The sequence below is a fragment of the Geotrypetes seraphini genome, chromosome 1, assembly GCF_902459505.1.
Source record: "Geotrypetes seraphini chromosome 1, aGeoSer1.1, whole genome shotgun sequence".
Taxonomy (NCBI): Eukaryota; Metazoa; Chordata; class Amphibia; order Gymnophiona; family Dermophiidae; genus Geotrypetes; species Geotrypetes seraphini.
The window spans coordinates 395,357,067-395,369,918 of NC_047084.1; the positions used below are offsets into that span (position 1 = coordinate 395,357,067).

The following is a 12,852-nucleotide window of genomic DNA, read 5'->3' on the forward strand; positions in this document are numbered from 1 at the left end:
CTCCTTGATACACTGTCCTCATTTGGATTTCAGGGCTCTTCTTTCTTGGTCTTCTTATCTTTCCCATTGCACTTTTAGGGCCGGATTCTATAACCAGCACCGATATCAGTGGCCACCTTAAAAGCGGCTGCCAATCACGTGTTAATCACACATCGGAGAAGACCAATCACACATCAGTGCGAGTTTCAGAATTGCGCATGTGTGAAAGATAGGCACTGGAAATGTAGGCCTACATTTCTAGCACCTATATCTGTGAATCGCACCTATGTAGGCACTTTGGGTCACCTAACGCCACTTTTGACATTTGGCAGCCGTGTAGATGTGATTCTGGTGCCTTTGATTTAGGCACCATTTTTTGCCATTTCTAACAGCATTTTTCAAATTAACTTAGGCGCCGATGGGCCTAAACTGATGCCTAAGTTTAGGCGCCTGTTAGTCTATGCAATGGTAGATCCTTCTCCACTGTGATCCCACTATCATTCGGTGTACCTCAGGGCTCTGTTTTAGGAGCTCTTCTTTTTTTCCATCCATACTCATTCCCTCAGTGCTCTCTTCCTATGGTTTTCAGTATCACCTCTATGCTGTTGACTCCCAGATCTACCTGTCTACACCAGAAATATCTAAAAGAATCCAGGCCCAAATCAGACTGCTTGTCCAACACTGCCGCCTGGATGTGTCGTTGCCATATCTGAATAAATTCAAGTAAACCGTTCTGAGCTCCCCTGGGAGAATGGTATAAAAAATTGAATAAATAAATTTAAAACTGAACATGGCCAAGACTAAGTTTCTTATCTTTCCACTTAAACTCACCTCTCCTCTTTTCTCATTCTCTGTTTCTGTGAATAACACTCTCATCCTCCCTGTCTTGTCAGCTTACAACTTTGAAGTCATCTTTGACTTGTCTCTTTCTCTGTACAAATCCAACAGACCGCTAAAGCCTGTCATTCCTTTCCTTTTTGAGCAAACTACCAAACCCCCTATCCACGCTCTTATCACCTTTCTTCTAAGTTACTGCAACTTTCTTCTCACAGGTCTTCCATTAAACCATCTCTCACCTATTCAATCCATTTAATGTGTGCTGCATGACATATTCCACCAGTGTCGCTATACTCACATTACCCTTCTCAAATCACTTCATTGTCTCTCTATTCATTTCCACATACAGTAGTTAAAACTCCTCTTATTGACTTACAAGTGCATTCACTCTGCAGCTCCTCAGTATCTCTCTTCTCTTATCTCTCCCTATACTCCTCCCCAGAAACTGTTCAACTGGTAAGTGTCTCTTATCTGTACCCTTCTCCTCTACTGCCAGCTCCAGACTCCGTCTCTTCTATCTTGCTGCACCGTATGCCTGGAACAGACTGCCCGAGTCAGTACATCTTCTGTCTCTGGCAGTATTCAAATCTAGGCTAAAAGCCCACTTTTTCAAGGCTGCTTTTAACTCCTAACTCCCACTCAGTTATAAAGTACCCACGTCTGGTTTATCATTCCCTCTGTGAAAAATTCCCTAACCCCTATTTATTTTTGACTCTGTCTCATTGGAACATGATGTAGATCAAGCTGATTTAAATCTACTACATATTGTTATAACTGTTGCCATAAAATCAATATTGACCAACTGGAAAGAGAATTCATTTCTCAGGCCCTTATTCTATAAATTGCACCTAAAACATAGATGCTGAGCATATGCACAGCATATGTCAATCTTAATAAGTTAGGCACCATTTATAGAACTGCACCTAGCGATGCCTAAAGTAGACTTAGGTGCACCCTATTTATGCCAGTGTTTTCTTGGCCTAAATATCGACACCTAAGTCCATTTTAGGCACCTTCATGCAAAACATACCCATGATCGCCCCTAATCATAACAAACTTTCTGATAGGTACCTTGGACTAGGAATCCACCTGAAATAGGTAGGTGTCTACCACCCAATTTTAATTCAAGCCAATTTTTAAGTACTAATTGCTTATTATGGGCAACAATTAACCTTTTTAAATAATTACCCTTCCCCCTTTACTAAGCTGCAATAGAGTTTTCTACTGCGGCCCGAAGTGCTAAATGCTACAACGCTCATATGAATTCTATGAGCATCGGAGCATTTAGCACTCAGAGCTGTGGTAGAAATCTCTAGTGTGGCTTAGTAAAAGGGGAGTAAGTTAAGTGCCTAGACTGAAGGCGCGCTGTTCTAGGCACCTAACCATAGGCATCTTTTATAGAATCAGAGCCTCAATGTACATTTATGGTGGCAATCAGTTCTACAGATCCACAAATTAACACTGTCTATTACAGATAAGTTTGGAACAGTCCAGAATTTTTCAAAAAGGTGGTCTAGTCTAGATAAATGCATGTATGCCAGTTAACTATGATACTTGTGCTGTATCTGATCACTCTCAAAATGTTTTTTTTTTCTTGTTATAAGATGCTGTTGTAACATCTGTATACCAAGCAATATATTCTGCCAACATTCATTGTGTGTTGTCATTTTGGTATGAAATGTTCTTTGTTCTATATATTCTAAAATGTTTCTAATAAAAAAAATTCATGGACAAAAAAAAAATGCAACTGATGAAAACTTTCTGATTTCAGTGATTATATTGGTTTATAAAATTTTTCAAAACTGTATTTATGTAATAAGGAATGTCCTCATGCAAAACCCAATGAATTAACGTTTTGCATAGTCTCTAGGTTATATAATAGTTTCTAACATTTTGCCCAGTACTGGGCCACCTAAAAACTGGTGTAAATTCTGCTGCCCAACTTTTGGCATATGGGCAAGGAAATGGCATTATTCTGTAATTCAATACACAAGTTTTTGGAACAACCCTGCCATGCCCACTTTTGAGTTGCATGGTAGAGGATTTAGGCACGTGGGTCTATAGAATAGCATCCAGGAAGGTGCACATGTAAATATAATGTTAATAAACTGCAATAATTGATTTTTAAAATCAATTTATTGCAATTAATTGGCTCATGAATCAATTCAAAGATTTGCATATATTTTATCAGTGTCCAAATTGCCAGGAGGTAAGTCTGTTACTGGAGCAGTGCATTCTACATATTCATATACAAAAGCGTAGCTTGGTTTTTAGTGCCAGCTGTGGCGGTAACAGCTCTGATGCTATGAGCGTCATTGCTGTTACCTTAACGGCCGGCACTAAAAACGCTAGTGCAGCTTTGTTAAAGGAGGGAGTTAAAGAAGAAAAGAAAAAAATAACTGACCTGTTTAATCTACTTGGCTTCGTTCTTAGAGTGACCATATTTAAGCCAATAAAGATGTATAAGGGACAAAACAATCTACAATGTGTTATGTAAGTTAAATTTTGTTGGTAACCCCAAATAGAAACTGATCTTTGAGGTAGAATAAGGACAAACCCTAAACCAGAATATATGTCTCTTTCAGTCTGTTTGGCCTTCCAAGAACTAATACAGTTGTACCACAAAGAATTGTAACAATTTTTGGCCTATTCTCAAATCCAGTCATCATTCACAATTTAAACTTAGGTTCAGTGTACTTTCTACATGAAAACAAACTCATACTATGATCTCCATATCTCAAATACCAATAAATATGGAAAATCTGAGATGTTAGCACAGATTCCATTATGTACCCTTAAAGTAAGATGTAAATGTTATAATGCCATTGTATCATTCTTTGGTACTTCCACACTTCAAATAATGTGTGCAGTTCTGGTCACCGTATCTCAAAAAAAATATAGTGGAATTGGAAAAGGTACAGAAAAGGGTGACAAAAATGATAAAAGGGATGGGATGTCTTCCCTAAGAGGAAAGGCTAAAGTGGCTAGGGCTCTTCAGCTTGGAGAAGAGACAGCTCGGGGGAGATTTGATAGAGATCTATAAAATACTGACTGGAGTGGAAAGGATAGATGTGAATCGCTTGTATACTGTTTCCAAAAGTACTAGGACGAAGGGGGGCATACAATGAAGCTACTAATTAGTAGAATTGAAAAAAAAAAACAATGTAGAAAATATTTATTTACCCAATGTGTAATTAAACTCTGGAATTTGTTGCCAGAGAATGTGGTGAAATCGGTTGGCATAGCAGGGTTTAAAAAGGGTTTGGATAATTTCCTAAAGGAAAAATCCATAGGCCATTATTGAGATAGCTTGGGGAAATCTGCTGCTTATTCCTAGGATAAGCAGCATAAAATCTGTTTTAGTACTTGGGACCTCTGCTGGCCATTGTTAGAAACAGGATGCTGTGCTTGATGGCCTTCGGTCTGTCCCAGTATAGCAATTCTTATGTTATATATAATAATCCCACAAAGGGTTTTCCTGAGCTGATATACCCATTAGTCATAGTTCATACATAGCATCAGCAAAAGTTTTGCTTTCAAGTGTGTCAGACATATCTATTAACAGATCTTGTTTTTCTGTTCATTTACAGATTTCCATTTCATATACATCTGTGAGAGCAGGAAGACAGATTTATCTAGAATGTCATATAGACACGAACTAGAAAAATACCGGGATCTGGATGAGGATGAAATCCTAAGTACATTAACAGAAGAGGAGTTGAGAACATTAGAAAATGAATTGGAAGAGCTGGATCCTGATGTTAGTCCTGGCTGTCTTGAGGGTCATGTTTTACATTAGAAAAACAATTGTTTGATAGATGCTTTTGTGATTTATCATGGGCCACTGATATAATTTCATCTCCATTTTCTGTTGCAGTCATTTTTGTCTAATTTTTGTTTTCCAGGGAGCAATTTTACATCTGTATTTTACAGTCAGCAATAATTAAACATCTAGCCAATACAAGCGCTATTCAGTGCTATTTAGCCAGCTAGGAAAGTCTCCTGTGTTCTGCTAAGTATGACTGATTCACCAAAAGTGATCAGAAATTTATGTGCAGAAACTCATTGTGGAGCCCCACCCTGAAGGCCTGATGCCCCGACCCACCCCGAAGGACCGCTCGCGCCCCAACCCTGAAGGACCGCTCATCCCCCTGGCCTCCCTGCACCACCTACGGTAGAGAAGCAGCACACAGCGGGATCGCAATGCCAGCGATCCCTGCGCTGCTTTGGCGCTGCTTCCTCCGCCGTGGTCCCACCCTTCTTCTGACATCAGAAGAGGGGCGAGACCGTGGCGGAGGAAGCAGCGCCGAAGCAGCGCAGGGATCACTGGCATCGCGATCCCGATGCAGGCTGCTTCTCCACCGCAAATGGTGCAGGGGGGCTGGGGGGAGAATCCAGACGTCGGGGGGGAACCGGACACCAACGGCTTCAAGGCCGGGAGCACCCCCTCAGGGCTTGCACCCGGGGCGGACCGCCCCCCCTGCCTCCCCTTGGTACGCCACTACTTAACCCTATTTTACCATCTAATAGGCAGTCAGATCTGTATACCGAATCTCTCACCCCAGTACCAGCACTTTATTGTAATGCTAGATCTGTATGCAATGAGCAACAGATTATTAAGAATTTACTTTTAGATACCGACCCTGACTTAATGTTTATTACTGAGACTTGGTTGGATCAGAGCAACTCTTTTACCCAAAATGAGCTCTGTCTGTATGGTTTTAATAGTATTTTTACCTCTAGGAGGGATAAGCAGGGTGGGAGATTAGGATTGAGCTATAGATCATTTTTCAATGTCCTTTTGACTGATAAGGCTAGCTATCCTAAACTGGAATATATGATAGTATCACTTAGTGATGAGCTATCTCAAGAACCTTTAGGAATTTTCTTGTTATACCACTCTCCTGTGCTCTGGAAGGACTCTATAGACTTATTTCTCATATTATTTCTGATGCTCTATTAAAGTACTCAAGGCTGTTGATAATTGGTGATGTTAACTTATATTTAGATGACATCACAAACAAAGACACTTTACATTTTATCTCCTTTTTGAATTCACTTAATCTATCACTACCTACAAAAGCTACTACACATGAAAAAGGCCATATGTTAGATTTTATTAGTTTTATGGATTATATGCACCAACAAACTAGGTTAGATGAGGTTCACTGGCGGAGAGTTCCTTGGTCAGATCATTTTCTTGGGGAATTCTGTCTCCCAATTTTTATGTCCCCTATTAATACTTATGTACAGCAGAAACAAACTATAACTATTAGGAAAAAGATCAGCTCAGAGTTTTTCTGGTTCAATCTACTAAAAGTACTACCTTGCATATCTTCTGATAAGCTGTCAGAAAATCTAAGGAAAGACTGGAAGGGATTATCAGAAAGTACCTTTCAAGCTCTCTCCCCTTTAACAACCAAATCAGTGAGCTTTGCAAGGAAGGCGCCCTGGTTTTCATCTTATCGAGTATTAAAACAGGAATGTAAAAGATTGGAATGGAAGTGGAAAAAAACTAATTCAGAATCTGACAAGAAGATTTGGAGAGTTAACATTAATAAATATAATTTAGAAATTAGAATTGCAAGAAAAAATTACTATGGGGTTAGGATAGCTAGTTCAGATAATCAAAGTAAAATACCCTTTTTAAGCTCTGGCATTCATTAACCTTAGTGAGCATAAATTCAGAACAAAACTGTATTCCAACTGCAGAGGAGTTAGCAAAATTTTTTTAATAGTAAAATTACACTCAGAGATACATTTCCGGTTGTAAACCCTGACGACTTCCTTTCAAGTCCCAATAGGCTGACGGTAATTCCAGTGGATCGTTTATGGAACCTTTGATCCTGTCTCAGAAACTTATGTTTCAAAATTATGTGAAGAGTTGAAAAAATGCAGTTGTAAATTGGACCCATTTCCTTGTTATCTTTTCAGGGATACTCCTTTACAAGCTATTATATGGCTGACTTCATTATTAAATCATTTTCTTGAAAATGGTTACTTTTCGTTGAGTATACCCCTTTTGACAAAAATGATGGAGTCAATTATTTCTAGCCTACTTTCCAACTACTTGGAGAAATTTTCTATTTTGTTACCATTTCAACATGGGTTTAGACCAAACTTTAGTACGGAGACTCTCCTATTATCGTTAATCTCAAAGATTCAAAATTTACAGATACAAAATAAATGTGCGGTATTGTTGCAATTTGATCTATAGGCTGCGTTTGTCATTCATCATGACATCCTGATTCGTATGTTATCAGATATTGGTTTAAACCAGGGGTGTCCAACCTGCGGCCCAAGGGCCACATGTGGCCCCGTGAAATATTTTGTGCAGCCTTGGTCAAGGGCGATGCAGTGTTTTCCTCTGCTGCCCCCGGGTGTTTACCGTCATGCTGGCTCCCTCCTCTGTCTTGCTTCAGCGTTTGCGCATTTGTGCGGCCCCAGAAACATTTTTTTCAGCCAATGTGGCCCAGGGAAGCCAAAAAGTTGGACACACCTGGTTTAAACCAAGTTGTACTGAATTGGTTTAGTAGATTCCTCTCATTGCGATCTTATGAGGTATATTGGAGGGTGAGACTTCCTCCACTTGGAAATCCACAGGGCTCTCCGCTGTCGTCAACTTATTTAATGTATATATGACTTTTCTGAAAAATTTTTGCCTTTCATCAGCAGAGACTATATATACCTATACAGACGATATTTTCATTTTATTAGAAGTTGATCCTGATCTTAACAACTTGGTCCCTAGTATAGACTGCTGCATTTCTAAACTTCAACTTTGGGCTTTGTCTATTCAAATGAAACTGAACGCTGCCAAAACCAAATTGCTTTGGATTGGGCCAAAATTAGAAAACCTCCCTTCCTCTGTTACATTAAAAACAGGTATCACATTACATATAGATTTTTCATCTAGAATCCTAGGTATCATCTTGGACTCATCACTTATATTTCATGAACAGATAAGTTCCTTGACAAAAAGTGTTTTTTTTAGTCTGCGCATGTTGAGGAAGGTCAGACCACTATTCCATCAAGAACATTTCTCAGTATTGGTACAATCCACTGTGCTTTCTCAGCTAGATTATTGTAACTCAGTTTATCTGGGTATTAAGCAGAGCAGTTTAAAATGGCTTCAGTTAATACAGAATACTGTAGCTAAGTTCATTTTTGGGAAACGAAAGTATGATCATGTTTCCCCTTTGTTGATAAAGCTTCACTGGCTCCCAGTTTGTTTTAGGATCCAGTTTAAATGTTCAAGCTTCTCTATGGAATATTTGATCCTTTTGTCCCCTTATGTTGGAATACCCTTAGAGTTTTCCATTTGAGAAACACATAAAGATATTCCTTTAAGGGAATTAAATCTGCTGGGAAGCTCAGTCGATCTTTTGTTTTCAAGCTTGTAGAGATCTGGAATGAATAACGTGACCATTTATTTTTTTCATCAAAACGGGACATCTATTAATATTCAGTCCCGCCCCAATCCCGCCCTAGCCCCACCTCAATCCGGCCTAGCCCCACCCCAATCCCACTCTAGCCCCGCCCCTAATTTCTTCCATTCATTTTTCATGTTCACACAATATCTTATTTCATAATGTTAACCATAAAATTTAAAAAAACACAAAGCACCCTATACGAAGAGAAAATGTTAATTATCATTTATATTTGGGGGGTTTTCAAAGATGTCACCTCAGTAACTATAGAAAAATAGATAAATATAGTGCAAAATATAGACAGCAAATATAAATTCTCAAAACTGACACATTTTGATCACTAAATTGAAAATAAAATCATTTTTCCTACCTTTGCTGTCTGGTGATTTCATGAGTCTCTGGTTGCGTTTCCTTCTGACTGTGCATCCTTTTCTTTCATTTCTTTCTGCACTCAGGTCCAACAATTGTCCCTTTCGATATCCTCCCTCCTTCCTTCCTATGTCTCTAGTGCACCCAGTGCCTCCTTCCTATGTTCTTAGTGCCCCAGCGCCTCCTTCCTATGTCCTTAGTGTCCCCAGCGCCTCCTTCCTATGTCCTTAGTGTCCCTTTCTATGTCCTTAGTGCCCCCAGCGCCTCCTTCCTATGTCCTTATTGCCCCTTTCTATGTCCTTAGTGCCCCAGAGCCTCCTTCCTATGTCCTTAGTGTCCCCAGTGCCTCCTTCCTATGTCCTTAGTGCCCCCAGATCCAGTGTCAGTTCTCCTTTGTACCTGTGTTCCTGGTCTCCCTCTCTCTCCCTCCTCTGTTATGATCTTGCCTCTCTCTGCTCTTCCTCAGGGGCTCTCCCCCTCTGTCTGCACCTCCCAAAGTCCTGCTTCTGCCTCCTGTCTTTCTCCTTTGGTCCAGGCCTTTATCTCTCTAGTCTTTCTTCTACTTACAATCCCCCTACCTTCTCTGCCTCTTTCTATCCTTTCTTCATTCCTCCTTCCTATGTCCCCCTCACTGCCTTCCAGCCTTTGTCCCATCCCTTCCCAAAAAGCCTGCCGACCTACCTCCCCCAAAGCCAGCCTACCTCCCCCAAAGCCAGCCTGCCTGTCTCCCTCCCCCAGAGCCAGCCTGCCTACCTCCCCCAAAGTCAGCCTGACTCCCCCTAAGTCAGCCAGTCTGCCTGCCTTACTCCCCCAGAACCAGCCTGCCTGCCTTCCTCCCCCAAAGCTAGCCTGCCTGCCTGCCTCCCCCAAAGCCTGCCTACCTACCTACCTCCCCCAAAGCCTGCCTGCCTGCCTCTCCCAGAGCCAGCCTGCCTGCCTACCTCTCCCAAAGCTAACCTGCCTGCCTACCTCCCCCAAAACCTGCCTACCTACCTACCTCCCCTAAAGCCTGCCTGCCTGCCTGCCTGCCTACCTACCTCTCTGCTGCGCAAAAGCCAGCTTGCCTGCCTACCTTGGGAAAAAAAAAAAGCCTCCCTCCAGGCCCGACTTAAACTTCACTCTAATCCACCGCCGCTGCTCCTCTGCTTACCTTCCTGCCTAACCGCGCCCAGAAGCCTTCTTCCCAACGTCAATTCTAACGTCGGAGAGGATGTTCGGGCCAGCCTGGTTTTTGCAGCCCAAACGTATGACTTTGCATTTTTTAGCACTAAATTTTAGCTGCCATCCTAATGAGTTTTCCAATGTGTTACTAGAATTATCTGTTTTGGTTAAAGAACATTTTAGCGCATATCTCCACGTTAGTCCACCCCCAACCTCTTCAATGGCAAAGAACTATGGCCCTCTTCTATCAAACTGTGATAGCAGTTTCTAGCTCGGGGAGCTGCGCTGAATGGCCCATACTGCTCCTGATCTCAATGAGCATCGGGAGAAGCGCCCATTCAGCATGGCTCGCCGCACCATAAACTGCTATCGCAGTTTAATAGAAGAGGGCCTATGTATTTATTTGCATCAGTGAGAAGGGTTTGGAAATGGATCTGTAAATTTCACTCGGTGGACTATTGCTGCACTCCATTCCTACCTATTCATCACAATGGGGTGTTCCCTGCCAGGATGTGATAGCCCAGAGTTCTTGACATGGGAGAGGAAAGGCATCAAATATCTTTTCCAAATATTAACAGATGAGGGCACAATGAAACCTTTTCAGACACTGAAAGAGGAATTCCAACTTATGACCAGTGACCTTTTTGCGTACTTTCAGTTGCATCATTATATCAACACATTTGAGTTGGCCTACTTGACCTCAGAGACCCATGAACTGTCATCATCAGCATATATGTTGGGTGCTCAGATGCAGGTTCCATTGCGATTTCACCACATGCACCTTAAAGAACACTCATCACCGACTGAATACTTTCAGATCTTGAATTGTTGGACTAAAGACTTGGGATTTCCAGTGCCTGAAGATCTTATTGAGAATGCATTGGGAATGCTGAAATCGCTTCACTGTAATATGACTCTATGGGAAATACAATGCAAGATTATATTACATCTTTACATTGCGCTCCGGAAAGCATCTTAACTTCAGATCACTGCAACAGGGTCTTGTTTTAAATGCAGTCATCTGAATGCATCATTAGGACACATGTTCTGGACATGCCCACTCATAGCGACTTTTTAGAGTCACATCTTTGCCTTCATATCCAACATTTGGAGGTCTCTGGTCAAGCCCAAGTTCCACTATATTTTTGGAAGCTTCTCGGAGACCAAACCACTCAAGAAAGAATTGAAGAAATTTATCAAATGGGTATGTATAGATCAGCTCTGGCCTGTTTTCGCACACTATGGGAGATCTATAGACCTAGAAGAACTTTGAGGTCAGAGGGAGGTATGAAATTAACAGCAATTAAGGAAATGGGAATGCACTATACAACTACAAAAATGAAAATGTTTTTTGATTGCTGGTATGCATTTATGGAATAATCTCCATGGACACTTAAGACTAGGTATTGATTGTGCAACCTTAAAGAAATTATTAAAGACACAATTGTTTGTTGATGCCTACATGTAGTTTGGATGGGAAATCCCCTATGCTGGATTGGGTACTCAGCCAGTATGTTTGAATGTGAAGGTAGAGATTGTTGATTTTATGTCTATGTGTTGTTATGGTTTTATTTTTATGAATGTTTGATATTGGAAACCACTTAGATATTAGGCATTATATACATTTTTTTAAATAAATAAATAAATACATTTTACTTGGGATTTCACCAGCTACTCCTTTTCTACAAACTTGGAGACCTAACATGATAAACCTGCTACCCATGGAGCAATGCTTGGTACCAAACTTCCAATTACAAAAGGGGAAATAGTTTCAAGTGACTTGGGATCCTTTTTGGTCCACTTTGTAGTCAGCACCAAGCAACAGAATACTGAACATTTGAGGCCTCTTGTCTAAGTAGTAGCACTCTCACATTGAATGCATACGTTTAATGGATGAGTATTGCTGCTTGGAACATTGTTAGATGTTTACATGTCTGTGCCCTATAATGCCCCAAATCCTGTCCTCTTTTCAGATAGATTATTGTAGTTCTATAAATTACTTATTCAAATAGCCTTGAATTTAAGAAAGCACTTATGCAATCTTCCCTACTGCCAACCATATATAAATGCTTTTGAATATCAACCTCACAGGGTAAAAAGAGTTTTCTCTTTTTATTTCTAAAATAAATACTGAACATAAACCATGCTTAAAGTTAGGTGTGATTTATTGAATAGCACTTATGGCCAAAAACATGGTACAAATTCCTGCACCTTTATTCTATAACTATATACGTAACTTAAAGGAACTCCCCTGATCCACCCATGAACCACCCATTTCTGTGCTCCTTTTTTGACACATGCCAAAATTTACACATGTGGAGGTGCATTTAAAAAAAAAGTCTAAGTCCAACTTGGACATTTCTAGCTAAACATCCAAAGTTGGAGGAACAAAAATGGCCATTTTCAAATAGCAAACTGCTGGACGTCCAAATATAATATTTTTATGAAAATAGTTTACTTAGATGTCTTGGCCACCAGGATGTCTAACTTTATACCCCATATTCTACCATAAATGTAGTGGTTAAAGTGGCTTATGGACCTACTATGGTTCACTAATCTATGGTTCACTAGCCCACCTACCAGGCTACTTGAGACACCTTTGTGCAGCTCTACTAGACTTCCCCTTAGCAGATGCTGCTGTTTTAGAGACAGGTATGTACCTTTTTGTTCTCATATTGTTGTGTGGTGGAAGGGGGTCATTGAGCAGTGGGGGGGGGGGGGGGTCTTACATTGATACATTCAGTGGTCATCTGGTCAATTTGGGTACCTTTGTGGCACTTAGATGCTTCTAAAACAGGTCTAGTTTCAAACGTATAAGTTCCATCCAGGATGTCTTGCAAAATGTGTGATTACTGCTACAAGACATTCATGTCTAACCCGCCCTTAGGAATGCCCAAACCCTGCCGATAGCATGCTTCCACCACACCCATCTCGTGCTCTGGATGAACAGAGGCTGGGACACCTCGCCAGATGTACATTAAGACAGTTTCGATTATCGGCACCTGAATGTCCTGGCAATTAGGATGTCCAACTGCTGATTTAGGATGCTTTTTGGACATCTATGTTTTTTGATTAT

At 40.8% G+C, this 12,852-nt stretch overlaps 1 protein-coding gene across 5 annotated transcripts in view; it reads left to right on the plus strand.

Moving 5' to 3' along the window:
* The window catches only part of TMOD1 (tropomodulin 1), a 305,423-nt gene that overhangs the window by 65,857 nt on the left and 226,714 nt on the right, over positions 1 to 12,852 (plus strand). For all 5 annotated transcript variants that reach the window (XM_033917789.1, XM_033917773.1, XM_033917798.1 and 2 more), the window contains exon 2: positions 4,407 to 4,576. In XM_033917789.1, the coding sequence (XP_033773680.1) occupies positions 4,457 to 4,576 (120 nt within the window). In that variant the 5' untranslated portion in view covers positions 4,407 to 4,456. The remainder of the gene's footprint in view (positions 1 to 4,406; positions 4,577 to 12,852) is intronic.